Source organism: Nanorana parkeri, unplaced genomic scaffold (genome assembly GCF_000935625.1).
Source record: "Nanorana parkeri isolate BGI_ZX_2015 unplaced genomic scaffold, ASM93562v1 scaffold1197, whole genome shotgun sequence".
NCBI lineage: Eukaryota > Metazoa > Chordata > Amphibia > Anura > Dicroglossidae > Nanorana > Nanorana parkeri.
The window spans coordinates 140660-161351 of NW_017307465.1; the positions used below are offsets into that span (position 1 = coordinate 140660).

At 42.0% G+C, this 20692-nt stretch overlaps 2 protein-coding genes across 2 annotated transcripts in view; one reads left to right on the forward strand and one right to left on the reverse strand.

Annotated features, from left to right (window-relative positions):
* Positions 1-14225, forward strand: part of FARSB (phenylalanyl-tRNA synthetase beta subunit) — a 50370-nt gene extending 36145 nt beyond the window's left edge. Inside the window, exon 17 of the mRNA XM_018568488.1 lies at positions 14032-14225. Within this exon, the coding sequence (XP_018423990.1) occupies positions 14032-14183 (152 nt within the window). The 3' untranslated portion in view covers positions 14184-14225. The remainder of the gene's footprint in view (positions 1-14031) is intronic.
* A 4810-nt stretch (positions 14226-19035) lies between these two features.
* Positions 19036-20692, reverse strand: part of SGPP2 (sphingosine-1-phosphate phosphatase 2) — a 37958-nt gene continuing 36301 nt past the window's right edge. The window contains exon 5 of the mRNA XM_018568487.1: positions 19036-19584. Within this exon, the coding sequence (XP_018423989.1) occupies positions 19036-19584 (549 nt within the window). The remainder of the gene's footprint in view (positions 19585-20692) is intronic.

Sequence of the window (20692 nt, forward strand, 5' to 3'; positions counted from 1 at the left end):
GGAAACCATAGTTATGTGAATCTGACAGCTGTCTCCGCACTCCACACTGCTCTCCATCCTGATCTGTCACAGGAGGCTGAGCAGGGCAATGCGGAAGGAGAGCTTGGCCTCCTGTGACGCAGCGCACATAACGCTCTCCTCTCCCGCACCACTCAGCCTCCTGACAGTTTCTCCCACCCCCTCTGGATGGTGCTCTGTGTCAGAGAGGACACAGAGCAGTGTGCAGCGGGGAGGAGAGAAACTAGAGATGCCCTGCAATTTCATCCGAAAGATGGCGCTTACGGTATTTTGCCCAAAAGTGTCATTTTTGCCCGATCTGTTTTGGCGGCCGAAATTGTGGTGCATCTCTATATAAAAGTGATTTTTAATAAATATGCTGGCATAGGAACCCAAATGCCAATTCCTGCAAAGCCTTGCCTCCAATGCCAGTTCCTACAAAGCCTTCCCTTACTGCTTCTGGTACCACTTTCTGTAGTTAAAGCTACAGGGCAGGAAAGGAAAGGAAAGACACTTCATATATCCTCCTCGTAATGAATAGTAATCTCAATAAACAAGTAATTGGTGATTCTAAGTGAACATGGAATGGCTGCTTTGTTTCAGCTTCATGGCAGGGAGATCCCGAGATGAAGAATACTGTCCACCAGTGCCAACCCAAATTAAAAATATCAATTTCTGGTGAGGTTGACTATAAGGCCTTATTCACACTGAGAGTGTTGCCCATACAGCACGGAGGGGCATTTTTTGATACACCCAGAGCTGTAGTCAGCTCATGTAAGTATATGGAGACACGGGAGATGTGTGCTCTCACTCGCTGCTTCCCACAGTTCCAAGTTTGGACAGACACACACAGATGGTGTACAGTCTCGGAGGCATAAATGATGGATCCAGGTCTACACTGTGTGTGGCTTTCAAAACTCAGAGCTGTGGGAAGCAGCATGTGAGGGCACCCATGTATCACTTGCATCTCCATAGACTTACATGATCTGCCCACGCGTTTCTTCCCGCAGCTCCGGGCAAATCAACAAAGCAAATGGCCAGCTTATTTGTGTTTTAAGTACAACCCTGGAAACATTTTTTGGACATAAACAAATCTGTAATGCTAAATATATATTCATATTTGTGGCTTCAGCCTGACCAAGCTATAGAAGCTATAGAAGCTGTAACAGAAGGATGTGGGCTGTCGATGTGCTGGAATTTAAGCGTACACATTAGCTGCTCTTGATGTCTTTGGCTGTGTTGCACTCTAGATTAGCCCCCCTGATCCTCATATGTTTACAGCTGTTGAATCTGTAAGCAAATGTATAATATTCAGATTTCCACGCACCTTCTGTCCCTTTAACACACTCGGGGAGTGCACACCTGACCCAGGTCACAACCTCTGCTCCTCTCTATGGGCAGGGGCCGTGAAAAATTAGCACGGTGAAATTGTGATGTCTTGGCTTGGGATTTGCAGGAGCAATCATTGTAACCCAAGCTGTGTTTTAGCTGTTGTCTTATTCTTTTAGGGAATTGGATTATTATCAGCAAGGCAGAGATCTCCAGGAATTGCTTGTTATAAATTACATTAGCTCTCCTGCCCTGCAGTGCCACAGAAATTATTTGTGATGAACAGACATGGAGGCAAAGTGGATGTTATAACCATACTTAGCATTTTAAGATTGGAAATTGTTATTTCTAGCAGTAATGTTTCATATGATGGGATTGGAATCATAGCACATCAGGTTTTCTTAAATAGTTTCTTTATTGCTAATTAAAGGTATTTCCTTTTTAAAGGGGTTTCAACAGGTTAAATAAAGAATTTTATCTGATGAATGTCTGTATAATTGCAGAAACAAATAGGAGAATGTTCAGGAAAAGACGAAAATAATTTTCTAAAGTGTTAGGGTCGATTCACAGCAGATGTGTTGGGGCTGCGCTACCTGTTTTTTTTCAGATAAGCCGATTTGCCATGTCACCGTCAGGCGTGGGTTACACCACCACATTGCGGTGGAAACGTGGTGCTGTGCACTGAAAAAAGTATGGCATACTGTACTCAATGGAATGTCAGTTGTGACATTTCAATAAAGTTCTAACCGAAATAGTACACAATGGGCACGTCAGCGCTATACTAGGCAAAGCACACCAGCCACAGTGCCTGGTTTGAACGGGCATTACGTGTACCCCAAACTTTTTTATTTTTACGTTTTGGATAGAATGGAAAAAGGTTAGAACCACTGTTGGGTTTTACTGCTATCCAGGGCTCCATTAGAGAGATCTCTGATCACTTTCTGTTCTGGGGACAAACTTTTACCAGACAGGAATTGAGGGAAAACCTGTAACAGAGAAACAGACAACAATAAAAAAAAGCTGACGGAGGTTCTAGCAATCCCCCAATTACCTTAAAAATATATTTCTTTATGTGTTGCTGTTAGATTTCCTCTCGCTTCCTGTCCTTTGGCCAACCATTTTACCATACAGGAAATGAAGGCATCTCTTTAATGGAGCCACCAATGGCAGTACCACCTGACAGGAGTTGTAATCTTTGTTCTATCCAAAACTAAACTTGGGATATAGATAAACTTTAGGTTATGTCACATAGCACATGTGGATGTTGCCTTCGGTGAGTGATCCGGAAGCTGAAGCTGATCCCCAGAGAGGTCAAAATCCCTTGAGAACACCATGGCCTGATTTGCTCCAACAGGGAACAATTCCTTACTGATCTATAAAGGCACTGGAAGTCCAAAGGTGTGAAAAATGGGGTTCAGAGACACATAGAACCCACCCTCCCCCAACTTTAAAGTGCAAGGCCAGACAGAACTTTTTCAAAATTTTAGATAGAATGGAGAAGGAATAGAACTCTTTAACGGTTCTTACTGCTATCCAGGGCTCTGTTAGAGAGGTTTTCCTTCACAACCAGACTGGAAGTCAAATCTCAAGCAATAGAAACCACATTTTTTTTTCAGGGGAGTGAGGGAAAAGCTACAATCTTTGTTTGCTTTTTGTGCCGGTGTCTCTGTTGCGACTCAAAGGTGGGCGAGAACACCCTTCCTCTATGATGAAACTGCTATCACTGCGACCGTAAGTGAGTGGACATCTCTAAGGAGCCACGGATAGCAGTAAAAACCTGACAGAGTTCTTAACCTCCCCCGCTCTAAACAAAGAGTCAATCCACCGGAATTGTTATTTCATTTATTTGGTGGATGCTGAAAGGTTCAACTTCCTGACCATTTTTATATATCTCACCTGGACCCTATAGGAGCCAGGTCACACTTACAACAGGATTGCTCTATGGGGAAGAGAAATGCTCATCTGCTTCCGGATAACCAAATAAGCGGGACGTCACTCCATTGCTGGCAAGTGACATCCTGCAGCAGCGGGAGCGACATAGTGGAAGCAAATGGGTATTTCCTCGATCCTGTCACTGGCGAGTCATTGCCAGTGACAGATCGTAAGCACTCCATGGCCCTTATTGAGGTGTCTGTGACCATTATAGGGATTTCCACTCTCCCTGTTTTGGCTTTATATATTTTATTATAAGGGGTGCCACAGGAGCTGGAAAATGCAATAGTGGGCGAGAACACCCAAAATGTAACTGTGGACAGACACAGATTTGAGAATTATGGGCCTTAAAGGCAAGTTTCATGTTACATATATATAGATATATATATAGATATATATATCTATATATATATCTATATATATTTACCTGATTTGCGGGCTTCTTCTCCCCGGAGGACCGTCTGCCCACTCGGGTACATCATCCATTCACAGATCCATTGACAGGGTCTGTGAATGGAGAAACTACGCGTCACATCAGCTACTGTAGCAGAAGGACTTGTTGTTTCAGTGGAATACAAGTGCAGTGACGTTACCCCACTTTTAGTCCTTTTACATTTTCCCATCCATGTTACTGAATATCCATGGCGTGATACTAGTGTACCGTGGTATGGACGGAACAGTCTACTAATTGCTAAGCTTTACTGTCTCCTATGCAAAAGATAATCAATGCTCATTTTTCTTTTATGGAAAAGTGTGTATTTATTATAATTTTGCAAAAGGTTGAATTCCTCTTTAAAGCCAGGGGTTGATCCAGCCCCACATGCTACACCTATAGCCAGAATATCACTTTTGGGTGGACTATTATGGATATAATTGGGTGGCTGTGGATTACTTGCTTAGCACACCGAGTCTTTTCATTCTGACATTTTTCAGATGGCTTACTGGAACAATTGTACAGGTGTATTAGAGGGGTTTGCACCTGCTGACAGAAACAAGTGTATATAATTGTGCTTTAAGCCCTCCACCCTTACACGCTCAATGTGTACTGTAGGGTGGCACCCTTCATGCATTAAGCGTAGCACAATTTACTTGAGCCAGCAGGTTCCCTGATATTAGCTGCACCTGTAACTGCCACTTTCCCTGGAAATTGTGAGGTCCTCTAAGCGGGCATGAAATGCAGGGAGTGCTTTAAATTATAATTAGGAAAAGCTAGTGAAACCCAGAATAGGAAATTAATTGATGTCCAAGGCATTTCATTATGTCATCACAGCTGGAGATGCTGCCTGACTGTAGATACAGTTTAATGGGTCATTACTAGCTCCCTGTGAGGTCCCATGTGAAACCAGTGTCTTTAATCTGTGCGGTACATTGCATTAATAGTCTTGTTATTCCTTTACCACACCTATCTGTACCTGCTGTGTACAGAACACATATTGCCTTTACATCCATCACCCTGCCTGATCTGGGTATTGTTTCATTTTGAAGAGAACCAGTCACAGTTTAGGTACATGCAAGAATCTGAATATTAAATTATCATGAAAGTGCAGACTTTCCTGTGAAAGGTATACACCGATCAGCCATAGCATTATGAGCACTGACTGGTGAAGTGAAATTAATTATCTTGTTACAATGGCACCTGGAATTGGGTGGGATAGATAAGGCAGCAAATGAACATTTTGTCCTTGCAGTTGTGTTGGAAGCCGAAAAAATGGACAAGCGTTGGGATTTGAGCAACTTGGACAAGGGACAATTTGTGATGGCTCTAGGACGGGGTCAGAGCAACTCCAAAACTGCAGCACTTGTGAGATGAAACACCGACAGGGTCATGAGTGTCCTAGGCTCAGTAATAAATGTGGGGATCGAAGTCTGGCCTGTGTAGTCCGATCCAATAAGAAGAGCTATTGTAGCTCAAATTGGTGAAAAATAAGATAATGCTGGTTCTGATAGAAAGGTGTCTGAACACACAATGCACTGTAGATTGTGCGTATGGGGCTGCATAGCCACAGACCAGTCAGAGTACCCATGCTGACCTGTGTACAGCTCCAAAATTGCCTACAATGGGCAATTGAGCATCAGAACTGGACCACAGAGCAATGGAAGTAGGTGGCCTGGTCTATGGAATCAAATGTCTTTTATATAATGTGGGTGGGTGCGTGTGTGTCACTTACCTGGGGAAGAGATGGCACCAAGATGCACCGTGGGAGGAAGGCAAGCCGGTGCTTTGGGCAATGTTCCACTGAGAAACCTGCCATTCATGTGGATATTACTTTGATACGTACCACCTACCTAACAATTGTTGCTGACCAAGGGCTGTTTTGGCGGCAAAATAAAACAGGTGGTGATAATGTTATGGCTGATCGGTGTATAAAGAAACTACAATTGCCAAAAGCAATGGGGGGGTTTAAATATGTCACCCAAGAAAGCTCATATACACATATAATTGTTCTAAAAAAATACATTTTATTCAATGCACAATATTAAAATATTAGAGTATTAAAATCATTTAAATATATAAATGAGTACTTAAAATTATGTTCATTTTTTATTAAATATTTTTATTTTTTACTTTACTTTTAGGGGCTTGGGGGAAATATTAGGGGTCTAAACAAACCCCTGATATTTCCCTTTTAACCCCTTCATGACTGAGCTTGTTTTTAGTTTCTGTTCGTAAATGACTGACACACTTTTGACATTTTTGCTGTGTGATTCTTCCACGTCAGTAATATACTTTCTTACAAAGTGCACCCACACATATATATTTATATCACATATGTGCGTCTAACGCCTCACTTAGGACAAATAAAATATAAAAAAAGAGGAAAGCTAGCAATGCAGGGAGGAGAGCTCAGCCTCGTGTGACGGCGCGGCCTGTCTCCGCCCACACACCGCTCTGCCGGACTGTGATAGGAGGCTGAGCGATGTGGGAGAGACACCGGCCGCTCACAGTGCTCTCCCCCCATATCGCTCGGCCGGCTGTCGCAGTTTCTCTCCTCCCCGCTGGGACACAGAGCAGCGCCCAGCGGGGAGGAAAGAAAGCAGGGATGCGCCAATGTATCGGTATAAAAATGGCACTTTCGGCATTATGCCAAAAGTGCCATTTTCGGCCGATATATCGGTGCATCCCTAAAATCTATTATAGTTAGTCCTGCAGAATTCTGATATTTGAAGCATAAATATTCTCAGATATTCTTGCATAAGCCCAATCAGGACTTCAGTAGACCTAAAATAAAAAATGAACTAATTTAATGTTTAGTTTCTGCACCATGCTCCTGTTATTTACAAAAACGCAGCTAGACCTTGTGAATCCCACTACTTCCTTTAATACAACCACAGCTCTGTGGCAGAGACAGCTAGTCAATACCTCTGCCTTGCACACAGCCAAGAAGGAAGAGTAAGTTGATTTTTACACAGATCTTTACATCTGCCATCTAGGGCAGCGATTATCAACCTTTTTTCAGCCATGGCACCCGTTAAAAATATGCAAACTCTCAAGGCAAAGCAGTCTAAAATGTAAAAGCTGTAAATATATAGAAAACAATATGTGGTCCCTGAAAATTCCATACCAGACCCTTATCTCAGATAGGGGTCTGGAATGGGTTTTAAGGGGGGTACCTCATGTAAAAGCACAAAAAAGTGGGATTCCCTCTTCTTATCAGAGTCCCCTTTTACTTCATGAGCCCCTCTAAACATCGGAGTTACCCCCTTGGAGCCCCTGTTCACATCAGTCCCCCCAGAAGAGTCCCTCCTTCAAATCAGGAGCCGCCTTCACATCAATGACATGGCACTGTAAAAATGTTAAGGCACCCTTAAGGAAGCCAGAAGGCACCCTCGTTGAGGAAGCAATAAAGAGCATATAACAGCCACTACACATGGGTAATGTTAGATGGGATGACGAGAGGAATAGCAGGGTGACATGAGGAAGCAGTCACATTGAGGACCTGTATGGCTCACAAACATCAGAGGTACATATCCTCTCATAAATTTGTCCATCTGCTGGCAGTAAAAATTACCAACTGATTTCTTCTTTTTTTTTTTTTTCAAGTGCTAGTGTTGCAGTCTTTTTACTATTGAGAATTCGTCTTGAGGAATATGGTTCCAAAGGGGATAAAGCATAGCTGCAAACTTCAAAAGGAAGATTTTATCACTGGTTAACCTGACAGATGCCAGTGGAAGATTTAACTTCTTTAGCTTAGCTGGTTTTTTACATCACTATTATGTGTCCTGTAGTGACACAGGGGTTGGTGAGGGGAACCACTGAGAGCATTGGGGTACACAGGAGATCAACACTACTGGAAGGGGGGATTTTTCTTCAACTGTACAGCATTTAGCAGCTGTATTTACAGAGGCAGCGGGGACACACAGCACTGCAGCTGGCACTAGCGAGGAGACCCTGTGACTGCCGTCCCCTGCTGCCCCGCACGTATCTCTGCTGCTGCCCCACCTCCCGTATTTCCGCTGCTACTCAGGTTCTTCTCTGCCCCAGCCCCGTTCCTCCGCTCACCCGGCCCATTCTTCTGCTGACTTGGCCCGTGCCTCCTCTGCTCTGCCCCGTTCCCCCTCTGCATCTAGAGTCTGGAAGTCTTACCCAGCCTGTGTTTGGATATTTTAAAATGCAAAAGCCAGTAGCAGGCTGGCTATTGCACCTGCCCACTGTCAGCAGAGGAGGACCTGATGGAGATCTTTCTCCTTCAGGTCCCTCCTCTGCTAACTGACAGCAGGCAGTGGGCGGGTGTAATAGGCAGCCTGCTATTGGCTATTGCAATTTGACGTATCCAATAGCAGGCTGGCTATTGCTCCCAGCAATAAAGTAAAAACAAAAAAAGTAACAAAAATAAGGTTAAACTACAATTAAAAGACAAAAACAACATTAAACAGTTACCAAAAAAGTTAAAATAAATAAAAAGGCAAACATCAAAAAAATTAAAGTTAAATAAAATGAAAAATAGAAAAAAAAATGTTTGGTGTGTTATTTTAAATAAAAGTTTGGTTATTTTATTATATTGGCTTAGAGTTTTAAAATTCACTGTATTTCAAATACATTTAATTAATTAAAATGTCTAATATAATACATACAATTATTTTAAAAATATATATAAAAGGTGGGAAAAGTCATTTTCAGTTTTGGTCTGACAAATGTTGCTGCAGGAGGTGCATTGCGGTGCCATTCATTTCAATGGATCCCAAATGCACCTCCTGTTTGCAGTGTGATTGCCCGCACTGGAATGCGTGGTACTACAAATGCCCTGCGTTCCAGTGCAGTACGATTTCAAAAAATGTGCATACCGTTTTATTCTAAAGTAAACTTTGTCTGTAATGCTGCATTTGTGTATTTTATTTTAAATAAATAATGGTGTTATTTTTTATTTTATTTTATCCGATTTATTCGAAGTTAATCATCGGCTAACTAACCGATTATTATATAATGTTTGAAAGTTGCAACAACACTTTACACAGGGGAAGGTGACCAATTAAAAGTATGGGGAGACCCCTTTAGTGCCTTCTATAAACCACTGGCCTCATGTTGTAGTTTCTGCCACCAGCTCCTGCTTGCACTAAATCAGACTTTAGCTAAAAAGGCTTTTGGCTGTATGGAAGAGTGAAGCAATAAAGAGGCACTGAAGTATGGCAAACAAATCCTACTGAATGTGTTTTATGGTTACCAGGTTTTGTTTGGCCAGTGTCATCATCTCCATTGATTCAGGAAGGGGAGAAGGTGTCAGCACTGCTTGTCCATGATATTGATTTTCACAGCTCTGAAGCAAACACAATGCTTTCCCCATATTTGATGGAATGCTGCTAATGTGGGGGGGGGGAATATTCTGCTGCGGCGAGACCTCTTCTCGCACACATAGCAGCAACTGCAGCCTGCTTTCAGGGTCTAAATTACCAGGACAGTTAACAACATAGGTTGGCCTACACCCAGTTATTTATGGAATTGATAAATATTAAATATAAAAATAAAATGAAGAAATATACAGTGTATTTTTAAATTTGGTACAGAGGCTGTGGTGGATTCTTTCTATACAAGGTCTACTTAGTAACTTTGAGTTTGGGTTTTCTTTCGTTCACAAATGTCCGACTGATTTGTAATGTGTGTATTGTGTAACCTCCAAATAGAAAGATGAGAAAGTGTCTCGCACAATGGTTGTGACTGGATGAAGCGCCTTATGTTCAGGTCTGTGGGGTGAACGTGCATCAAACGTCAACTGGAGCTTACAAATGTTACCAGCAGAGCTCAGCTGTAGATGAAAGAAACATTTAAGTGTTTCTCAGAGTCTAGCCTTTAAAGTGGCTTCTCAATTGCTGCCTGTAAGCCTTGGCTTCCGCACATCCTATCAAATTATAGGCCTGGTCAGGTATGTTTAAGCCTATAATATTACCCTAAAGATTTTTTTTTTTTATTCCCAGTTTTCATTTTGAAGCACACACAAGAAAGAAACTGAAATGCATTATTCTAGTGGATAAGAGGAGCCCTCCCTTTGATATTTAATTGTCCATAAAATGTGATAAAGATTAGTCGATACAAATGACACTTGGGCCCCGAGCTCTTAACCCTTTCTGGTTCACGACCTGGCAGTAAAGTCTGCAGTGCGTTCCAGGCAGAATTGCAAGTGTAGATGGGCCTGTCTATCCAAGTACAGAAGTCATAGGGACCGTCTGTAGAAGCTGTAATTATGTGATTATTCACAAGCCAGTGGCCTCTGGAAAATAAAGTGACATCTATGGCTTTAGGGGAATGAGCATCTATCCTCCTGTAGTGTCATGGTGACTGAACTTCACATCTGTTCATGCTCAGTTCACAGGCACATCTGTCAGCTCCCACCATGTAGAAATGCTTAGTGTTGTTGGGAATTAATTATACAGGAGGGTGACTATCAAAGCTTTAAGGTTCAGGTTCTCCAAACACGCATTAATGACCAATATTTTCACTTGAAAGATACTGTCCCAGACTGAATTATAAGATAGCACCAGTTTAGACCGCCATACTTTTCATGTATAGTCAGTCTGATATCAGGCATCAATCAGCGATCCATAATGTCCTAAGTTATCCATGTGGCATACAAAGTCTTTTTGTGCTAAACCCTCATAATCGACCCCAAGCTACCTGGAAACCTAAAACACCACAAAAATGAACAAACAGAAAATAATAAACCAAGCAATATTAAGGAACGTGTATTGTCCATTATTAAAACAAGTGGCTTATTATATTCTGTTCTTTGGATTGAATCAGTGTAACTGATTCTAGTTAGTTGCAGTTCTTTAAAGTGACCCATGCCATTCCATTTGTTCTCCTATCTTAATACCTAGATAGCAGCTGTGGAATTCTGTGTAAAAAATAGATTTCCTTTAAATCTCTCAGCGAGACCTGATATCAGGGCTAAAGTCTGTACCCAATAATCTCCTCTACTTCTATGTAATTATCATGAAGTTCAGGTGTGTCGTTGTCCGTGCCACTTTCTCCTCCTTAAAGGAAACCTGTATTGAGAGAAGTATGGGGATGTACTTGCTATTTCCTTAAGCTGGCCATACACCTATAGATTATCTGCAGATTTTCTGTGGTCAGATGGAAAAAGTGTAACAGATTCCTCCATCTACGCTAAACTGTGTGGATGGAGGAATCTCCCACTGGGCCAAGCTTCAGTATCTTGCTAGTTGGCCCCGCTGTTCAAATACCTGAACAATCTGATTGGATGCAGGCATTGTTCAGGTATTTTGAGAGGCTGCAGAGCCTACTAGCAAGATACTGAAGCTTGGCCCAGCGGGAGATTCCTCCATCCGCGCAGATGGAGGAATCTGTTACACTTTTTCTGTGATCAGATGGAAAAAGTGCAACAGATTGGCCCAGGTGGAGATTACTCCATCCACACAGTTCAGTGTAGATAGAGGAATCTGTATCACCTTTTCCATCTGACCACAGAAAATCTGCAGATAAATTGTAAGGTGTATGGCCAGCTTTAGAATGATAGTTGTCTGACTGTCTCTGGTTTCAGTACTGTCTGAATCGTGGTCCAAGAACAAGCATGCAGACTAGAAAGGTAGAGCGAAAACAACACTCCTGATCTGCATGTTTGATCCAGGTCAGTGCTACAGAAAGTTTTCAAGCTACTGGATCAGCATGATCAGCAGACAGCTAGCATTCTAAGAGGTAGAGGATAGTATAGGCAGTCTCCATATTTCTTTGAGTACAGGTTTCTTTTAATCACATATAATCAGAGAACCCCAATAACAAGGATGAGATCCCTCATGGGACTTGAGAACTCGGATGAGGAGATGCCCCTAGCTGATCTCCTGAGAGAGAAGTTGGGGGGTTGATACAGTCTACCTGCATCCATGCAGAATTCAAGAGTCACTTCAATTAGGTTTAATTAAGCTATTTTGGTTATTATATTAATGAAGTTATTAGTTATATTTTCTGAGATGCGTTTTACTTCATTCTGTGATTATTTTAAATAATTGCCTTTCTGTTTTTATATATCCATTAGACATGTATCTAAAAATAAAAATGAGGCATCATTACAGAAAGTGAGCAGCCTCCCAATTACAAGGGGGACTCTGTATTACTTCTGGAGTAATTAGCATAATGACTTAATTATCAGTATGGATTATTAAGGCAAGGGTGCCACGGGCTGAATGAGTGTTATCCTAAACCTTTTATTGCAGAAGGGTCCTAAGCCCATTTCACAGCTATTGGCGGCTGTATGCTCCATTCTCTGATTTCACACCTCTTTCTAAATGCAGTAGGAAAAGTTTGAAAGAATTTCATGGCTCCAGCGTCTTCCTTGCATTCTGCTACACGCGGCTCTTATGCCATGTCCACGCTTTAGTCTTCCAATTATGGCTTCTTGTTCCCTAATGAGCGAACTTTGTAGATGTAGGAACATTTCGGGGCTTCATACTGGGCAGTTTAGTACCATGAGAATCAAACAAATTGCTGCTTGGAAAGCATCTCCCCCAGTCTAGTCCTTCCTATCGTGTGTTACTATACCAATGAAGTCAGCCAAAGACCTGCGTGATATGGGAGTCCAAATACAGAATGACAGGGCAAAATTAATAACCCACAGCTATCAACCAGATTTCATTTAACTGAGTTGAAAAAGATTTCCTGATTTGTTTTTCAGAGTTAATACATTTGTGCTGCTCTTTGTACTGCCTTTTCGATTAAGCCTGACAGGATGATATTGACAGTGCACTGCGGTAAAATAATAAACAGTAATTTGCTTAGATAATTATATCCACAGTCTTACAGTAATCTAAAACATAAAACTGGACAGGGGGATGACTCAAACTGTATTAAATTAACACTAAACTCAGGAGTTAAATCCTAAAAATGCATTTGAGTACCTTTACCTATCAACAAAAATGTATCTTATTTGTGTATCACTCGGCTGTAGATCCTCAAATCATCTCTCAATTGGTGCCGACACTGTCCTTCCTTCTGGAGGGTGGCTACTTTTGTTCCCCTTGGTCCCTGTGTGTGTTGTAAAGTAGCCACCGCTCCAAGCTCACTCCCGTGTTGGACTACAATCTCGTGTTTAGTTTACTAATTTGTATTAAGCTTGTAGTCCATCACGGGAGTGATCTTGGAGCGGTGGTTACTGTACAACACACGAAGGGACCATAAGGGACAAAAGTATTCACCCTCCAGAAGGAAGGACAGTGTCAGCACCAATTCAGAGATTATTTGAAGATCTACAGCCGCATTTTTAAGGTTTAAGGGCTTGTTTCCACCAAGCCCGCACATCTACCGCAATGTACCGCGCCCGGAACGCAAGGGATTGCCTCCGCCAGCAGTACGATCGACCACAGAGGAACGCATGGTAATAAAATGCGGGAGCTGGGGGCGTGTCTGCCGATTGCACTATGGGCGGGGGATGTGTCTGCACTGCCACCAACGTGAATAGCACTGCCACGCCCTTCCCGCCCCAGAACGCAAGGAGACTGTATATATGCAATTCCGTTCCGGGCACGGGACATTGAGGTAGAAGTGCGGACTGGTGGAAACAAACCCTAACTGCTGAGTTTAGTGTCTCTTTAAGTGAACCAATCTGTATTTTCCTTGTTGTGGCCCTTGTGCAGTAACATATAGCTGAAAAGAAGGCAGTTCTATCCTTACCTTTTCCTGTTCAATGTACTCCAATGCTGTTATCTATAGACACACATCACAGCATTGCTACTGAAGACAACTGGTGGGTATTTAATTAGACTGAAGAGGGAGACAAATGGTCCCTGATCATCTGAAAAGCCACACTCAATTTTTGTTTTGCTTATTAGTAAAGAAGACTACACATTTCTTTAAAGAATATATAAAGCCCAAACTTTCTTATTTCATTTTGAAGGGAGTACGGAATGGTTAAAACCCGGTAGGTGTTTTGTATCCCATTCAAGAGTTACCTCCACTTCCTGTCCTGTAGACACAGCAGCAAGTGAAGTGATCGCTCCAAAGTCAGGGAAGTCCCATCTTACATAGTTGTCCCCATTGGAGGATTTTCACTCTATTTCTGTTCTGGTGACAACTCGCAATATTGAATTTTCTCTCACTGTCTGTATCGATGACAATGGTCACCAGAACATGTGTGCAAAGGCAATTAAATATAATTGTGCTTTTGAACTCGTAAATTTAAGTTAATTTTAGTGTTCTAAAATAAAGTTTTTATTATATTTGAATGCTTTGTTTGAGGCTCCATTTTTCATTGGTATGTTCTCTTATGGTGGTTGCCTGATTGCTATTATAACTCATGATTGTGTCATTATGTTGTGCTGTGTATTTTTCAGATCCAGCTTTCTTTCCTGGACGCTGTGCAGAAATACTGGCTGATGGCAAGAGCATTGGAAAACTGGGCGTCTTACACCCTGATGTCATCACGAAGTTTGACCTGACACTGCCCTGCTCGGCTTTAGAAATAAACGTGGAGCCCTTCCTGTGATGCCCCTTTTATTAGCAGAATGTCCTTTATTCAGATGTGAGGAAGAGAATCATCCCCATTCCTTTATCGTGTATTTATTGGAGCTCAATATTGGCTTTGGAAGGTCCCAGATCCACCACACGGCCAAATATTGAATAGAGCACACTAGAGAAATTCTTTTATTCAACCCATTTGTGCTGGAACTGCTGAGCTGAATAAAATATAAATCTGTGGTTGAGCTCTGGTGTGCGCTAATCACTATTTGAAGAAGAGAAAAAGCCTGCAACATACCACAAATGGCGTTCCATGTTATCATTGTGCACTGAAGACTGAGATTACTTTTGGGCTGATTTGTTGGGAAATAGCATTATTAACATTTCCATATGTCTTACATGGGCAGATATATAATCTAATACAAGTGGGGGTAAGAGATCTGCCGTTCTGGATCACTGTACACAACTGTATCTTAGCATTTGGCTGCCAGAAGCTGATGGGGCATTCTTTATAAAGGTCTCATCCCCTTTTCTATGACAAAAAGAGAAGGATATGCTACTCGTCACTGTGTGCAAAGACTAGAAGTTGTGACTGTAACCCACATGGCCCAATCGTCACAAGCTATACTGGAATGCGTTACATTTGTATTTATCCGGCTATTGGCCATTCTGACATCCAACCTTGCAGATAATCCTAGTCATGCTATGACTTTGATAGTTTGAAGTATTTGACATTAGCCCATTTTCTGAATTATTACCAGGTACCTTTGTATCAGGTATACACCATAAAATTATTCGTTTTCTGGGCAGTTGTGCAGCAAAATAATACATATTGTTTCAAGGCCAGTTGCTTCTTGTAAAACAATTCTGTGCTTGAATAAAGACTTTCCATCATGCTGGAAGATTTCTAAGACAAGTGTTGAAGATTGTTATTGCTCTAAAAAGTGAACTGCTCGTTGTTTGTAACTACATACTTTCTACATAGTTCTCTTAAGGGTCACGGGAGGACATATACTAGCGTCCTCTCGTGACCCAAAGCTCAGTATATGGCGAGCTATAGCTTGCGGTATACTGAGACCGCCGCAGCCAGGACGGATCCTGACATCACCCAGCTGCGTGAGTGACAGCAGGCACTGCCTATCTAGAGGCAGAGCCAGCTGTGCCCATTCCCTCCCTCGTTCGTTCCCCCACTCAGCACTGGAGGATCGGAGAGGGGAGCCCTGAGTGACAGTCACGTCTCTCTGCAGGGAGATGATTGAGAAGTGAGCGAGCGACTGTATGTATTCGCTCATTTCCCGATCTATTGAGCCAACGTGACAGTTTCATTATCACAGGTCGGCTAGAACTATGAGGATGAGTTATTTCCACTCGCCTCATAGTTCTCCTTTAACGTTACTGCAAATGACATCCAGACTAGAACGGTTTGACAGTGTATGGCCTCCATGACCATAAACAACTTCCAATGACCGATTTTAATAGCGGCCAAACAGAAAATATTCACTTCAAACACTCATTGTGATAAATCTCCCCTTTTAGCTTTTCTGTAACCTGCTTATGGGGCTAAAAAGCAGAAAAGTTCCGTGTTCTGGGAAAACATTTGTTCTACTAAATAATTAAATTGAGCTCTGCCGCAATCTGTTTCTGACCTGAAGCTGTCATTCTAATATCCTTGCCGTCCAGTTTCTGTTTAGTCACCAGCATGAAAGTCTTTTGTAAGATAAGGTGAGAGTACAGAATTATGTGAATTACACAAAACAAAGTCGCTGTAGAGCATGTCACTTTTTCTTTTGACTCTCAAATATCGTTATTCTGGAATTAGCTCGGGCTACGTGATCATTATTACCCTCCCAGTTCAAGAATACTACCAAAGAGGTTTGTCAGGGTGTGGTAATCTCATCTTTGTCCTTTTTGACATTTACCCCTCTTTGTTTGGGGATCAGAGATTTTACAAATACCATGAAACACAAAAATGTTGATGTAGGACTGTAAATTGGAGGGCCAGATTCATAGGTGAATGAGATTATCTTACCTTGTTCCACCCTGTTACTTTTGGTGGGGGGTGCTTTTTAAAGCGAACCTTATGTGAAAATTCAAGGGCTGTTTATGTTTCAGCTCCCCCTTCACCCGAATAAAAGATGCTACCTAAAAGCAATAAAGTAAAATGTAAAAAATACCTACCATAGGCACAGGTGACGTCACTGCGGGATGCTGGGAAAGCTCTGTATATCTCGTAGTTTGAAGCACATTCTGGTAGGATTTGGGCGCTTCCACTTTCCCAGAATCTTATGATTAGGTCTAGTGACATCACCCTCACCTATGTAAGGAAGTCAGGGTGTTTTCTTCCAATACCTTCAGTTATGTTCTGTAGGGAGGCTGCAACATAAGTGGACCTTGCAAGGTTCTCTCTATGGACCAGTGCAGTTGATCAAGAAATAAATGGACACCACAAACAGAAGGTATTGCAATCTGATTTTTGCATAAAATGTAGAACAAGTTGAACAAACCCTGAGTGTTTTTTTTCCACTGTAAATGAATGCCACAGCGCTTGTTGCAATAATTTTATCAGCGGTAGGCGAACCTATCTTGGTTTATGTTTAATAACAATCAGTGTTATTTATCAATTCACACCATGCTAGAAAATAAGGTTGCACGACGATGTGTAATGTTTTAGAACTTTGTGCTCTCCGTTATCTTCAGTTTATTGCAATTCTGGAATTTTGTGCTCAATAGGGTCACTTGTTCCTCGAGTACTGATAATCTACTATCTAATAATTATTTTATGTCACAGAATGACTGCACCGCCACTTACAACTGGAGTTTGTGCAGATTAGACTCCAGTGGCTCTCTTGCAGTGTGTTCAGACAGCTTTTAGGCCTGGTTCACACCTGTAAGTTTTGTAGCGCGTTCAACGCTCTACAAAACGCTCAAACAGGAAAATCCCATTGTTTTCTATGGGTATGGGTCACACCTTGCCGTATTTCAGCCCGTCTGAACGCGCTACAAAACGGCCTATGCCTGAAAAGCTACATGAGCTTCTTTGCAGCGTTTTTGTCCCGCGTTCCCGTTGGCATACAGCCAAGTAGCCCTCGGAAACACGCGTTTGTCGCACATTTTTTTAACCTCAAATCGTGGTAAAAACGCACGACAAACGCGCATATTCCATACGCCTAAGTGTGAACAGAGCCTTAGACCAGAAGTACATAGTGTGATGGGAAAACATCTTGTGGTTATTCAAATGCACTTGATTTTTCCAATAAGAAATACATCTTATATGAGCCCATGAATGCGAAATAAGCCATGATAAACCTAGAACAAAGAATACCTACTTCAGTTTATGTAAAACCTATACTATTCACCTTTTACTCAACCTCTGGCAGAAAACTGAAATCGAAGTGGTGGATATAGACTACTAAACTTCACGTGTACATATCCAATTGTGACTCTAAACTAATTTTGTCCTTATCTGTAAAAAAAAAAAATAAAAAAAATAAGTCAAAGGCGTTTAAGGAAAATACAGCAAGTCCAGTTGCCTTGACTTTTTTTTTTTTACAGATATACCATGACCCGGATGTATGAGAACATTCACAGATATCATTCTGTCCTTGTTCTTTCATGTGCCTATATAAAGAATTAGTGGCAATATGGACCTGTGCACCTCCTGATGTTGAGAAGCCACAAGTCTCAGAGTGCAGCACATTCTGCCTGCTGCTACCGATGTCCTCAGCAGTAGGTGGCTACAATTTGCCAACGTCTTGTGTGTGGAAAAAGATACTATACATTGGGTTGCCAATGTTTGGAAATAGTGGCTATACATCATTACTTATCTAGATTCCATAGTTCATCTCACAAATTTAATACAGATCCATTATGCAGATCAAAGCAGAGAAACTATATTTACTAAACTGGCATTTTTATGTGCAGTATAGGAGTAGTAACCATAGTTAAAGGACACCTGAATAAGAGAAAGATAAAAGGCTTTCATTGCTGACCTACTTTTTGAAAATACTAGTTACTTGGGTCTTTGCTTTCAATACTTTGAATCATTGGCCTGGAGTAAGTGTGCAGATTTGTAAAGGTAAGAATTTCAGAACACATCGATAGAAAATCCTTTCCATGTCAGGCATGTAGAAAGCACTAAAGGCAATGGCTGAGCATGTCAGAGCAGCAGCAATTTCAGAGAGAGAGCGAGCGAGAGCTCAGCCATAGCAGCCTTTCTTCTTCAATACAGGTTTCCCTTAAAGTAACCTGTTTATTGCAATCACTGTTCCTATCTTCACAATATGCTTTACAATATTGACCATATTTTGCGATGACACTTGACAAGACCTTTCTTTAGTCTTGCTTAATGTCTCCAGATTACCATTGGGGACAGTTAGGATCAGATATACAATATCACCGTGTGGATCATAAATACACATCATATCCCAATAACATTATCCCACTGTTGAAATATGTGCAAATCTGGTCAGACCTGTGGGTGACGTCCCTAATGCTTCACATCACCCATTGTCATAATGTTTTTTCTGTAAACTGTACAATCACGATACCAGTAAAAAATCAGTGCAGTACATATTCTGTAAACTTTCACCATGTACATAGTCCACAAAGATTGGCACGAAGCAGGTTGTCCAATAAGTTATTTCACAGTGCTCAACCCGAAAACACCTTCAACATTGATATCCGAATTCAGGAGAAAATAAAAAGAACAACAATCATAAACATGGTTTCATTCCAGGAATTGATCTTTGGGGAAAGCAGTGTTGACTTTCTTTCTGTGATGACAACGTTGAGTCCTGGAATGGAGATGTTCCTGAATATCATCATGTTTTTATTGAAGAACAGCTTTCAGGATGTAGACCTGGTCAATTCTCAGGCATTAATCATACTTCCAGGTCCAACATGTAATAGAGCCAAGGAACAATAGCTGTAGCTATAATTCCAATAGATAGATATGTCACAAATTTATAAGGAACCTCGATTTCAAGCCTTTGCTTCACCAACTGGTCATGTGTTGAAACCTTGTACCATGAGCCAAGTGCTTTAAGAGACAACGTTTTAGAAATATACCTTGTGACAACCAGAAGGACAACACCAAGAATAAATCTCGCTATGAACTTGAGTAACATGTTAAAGGTCATTGGTGGGATAGTCAGTGGGAAATCACCAGCTGGAATGTAAGTAAGGCCCATTTGATTGGTTAACCAGACACCTACACAGATCCCTGCTCCAACACCCAGTATGACGGTTGTGTCTGCCCTGGTGGTGCTGTAGTGATCCAGCTCTGGGTAGTTGTAGCTCAGAAAGAAACCAGTAATGACTGCTGCCACTGGACAAAGGGAGTTTGTCAAAAGTTGATGATCAACTAAATCCCACATGGGAAAAGTAACTGCTAGAAACAACAGGGCGATCAAAGCTCCGCAAATAACATCCTGTGGGGAAAAAAAAGAAAGAAATTGACACGTTAAATGTTTCTCCCCCCCAAATGAGCTCTTTATGATTAAAAGTAATTTTACATGGACAAACATAAAGCAGTAAATATAATTTCCCAACTAATCTGAAGTACCAAATGTTTCATTTCACTCTTTGCTATACAGGCATTTACTGGAGACAAAATGTTTTACCCTGACCCCCACCAAAAACCCTTAGGCCCCATTCACACCTAGGCGTATTGTAATATGCGCGGCGGTCGCGCGGATTTTTACCGCGATTCGCGGTAAAAAAGTCGCGCGATTCCGAAGGCTACTTGGCTGTATCCCAATGGAAAACGCCCTACAAAACGGCCCAAAGTAGTACCTGGACCTTTTCAGGCGTGGGCCGTTTTGTAGGGCGTTAGGGACGGGCGGAAATACGGCAAGGTGGGAACGGGGCCATTGACTACAATGCAATTTATATTTTTGACCGTTTTGTAGAGCGTTCGTCGAGCGTAGAACGCGCTACAAAACGGTCAGGTGTGAACGAGGGCTTAAAAGAGAACTATGGGGTAAGTGTTTTCCCCATAGTTCTCCTAAGGGTCACGGGAGGACATATACTAGCGTCCTCCCGTGACCCAAAGCTCAGTATATCGCAAGCTACAGCTTGCGGTATACTGAGAGCGCCGCAGCCGGGACGGATCCCGACAATACTGTCGAGATCCACCCAGCTGTGTGAGTGACAGCTGGCTCTGCCCATACAGAGGCAAAACCAGCTGTACTCACCACCTCCCCGTCCGTTCCTCCAGTCAGCGCTGGAGGATCGGAGGGGGAATCCTTTTGGGGAGCGGTGACTGACAGTCACTGCTCTCTGCAGGGAGATGATCGAGATGTGAGCGAGCAACGGTATGCATTTGCTCACTTCCCGATCTATTGATACGACATGTCACAGGTCGGCTCGAACTATGAGGATGAGTGATTTTCACTCACCTCATAGTTCTCCTTTAACTCACTCTATTTGCTTTGAATAGCTAAACATGTACAGGTTCAATTTCTTTTTCCAGTTCCTACTGCACATGATTGGTTATTTAAACAAGAAAAATCACTCCTTCAAGTAGCCGGTATATAC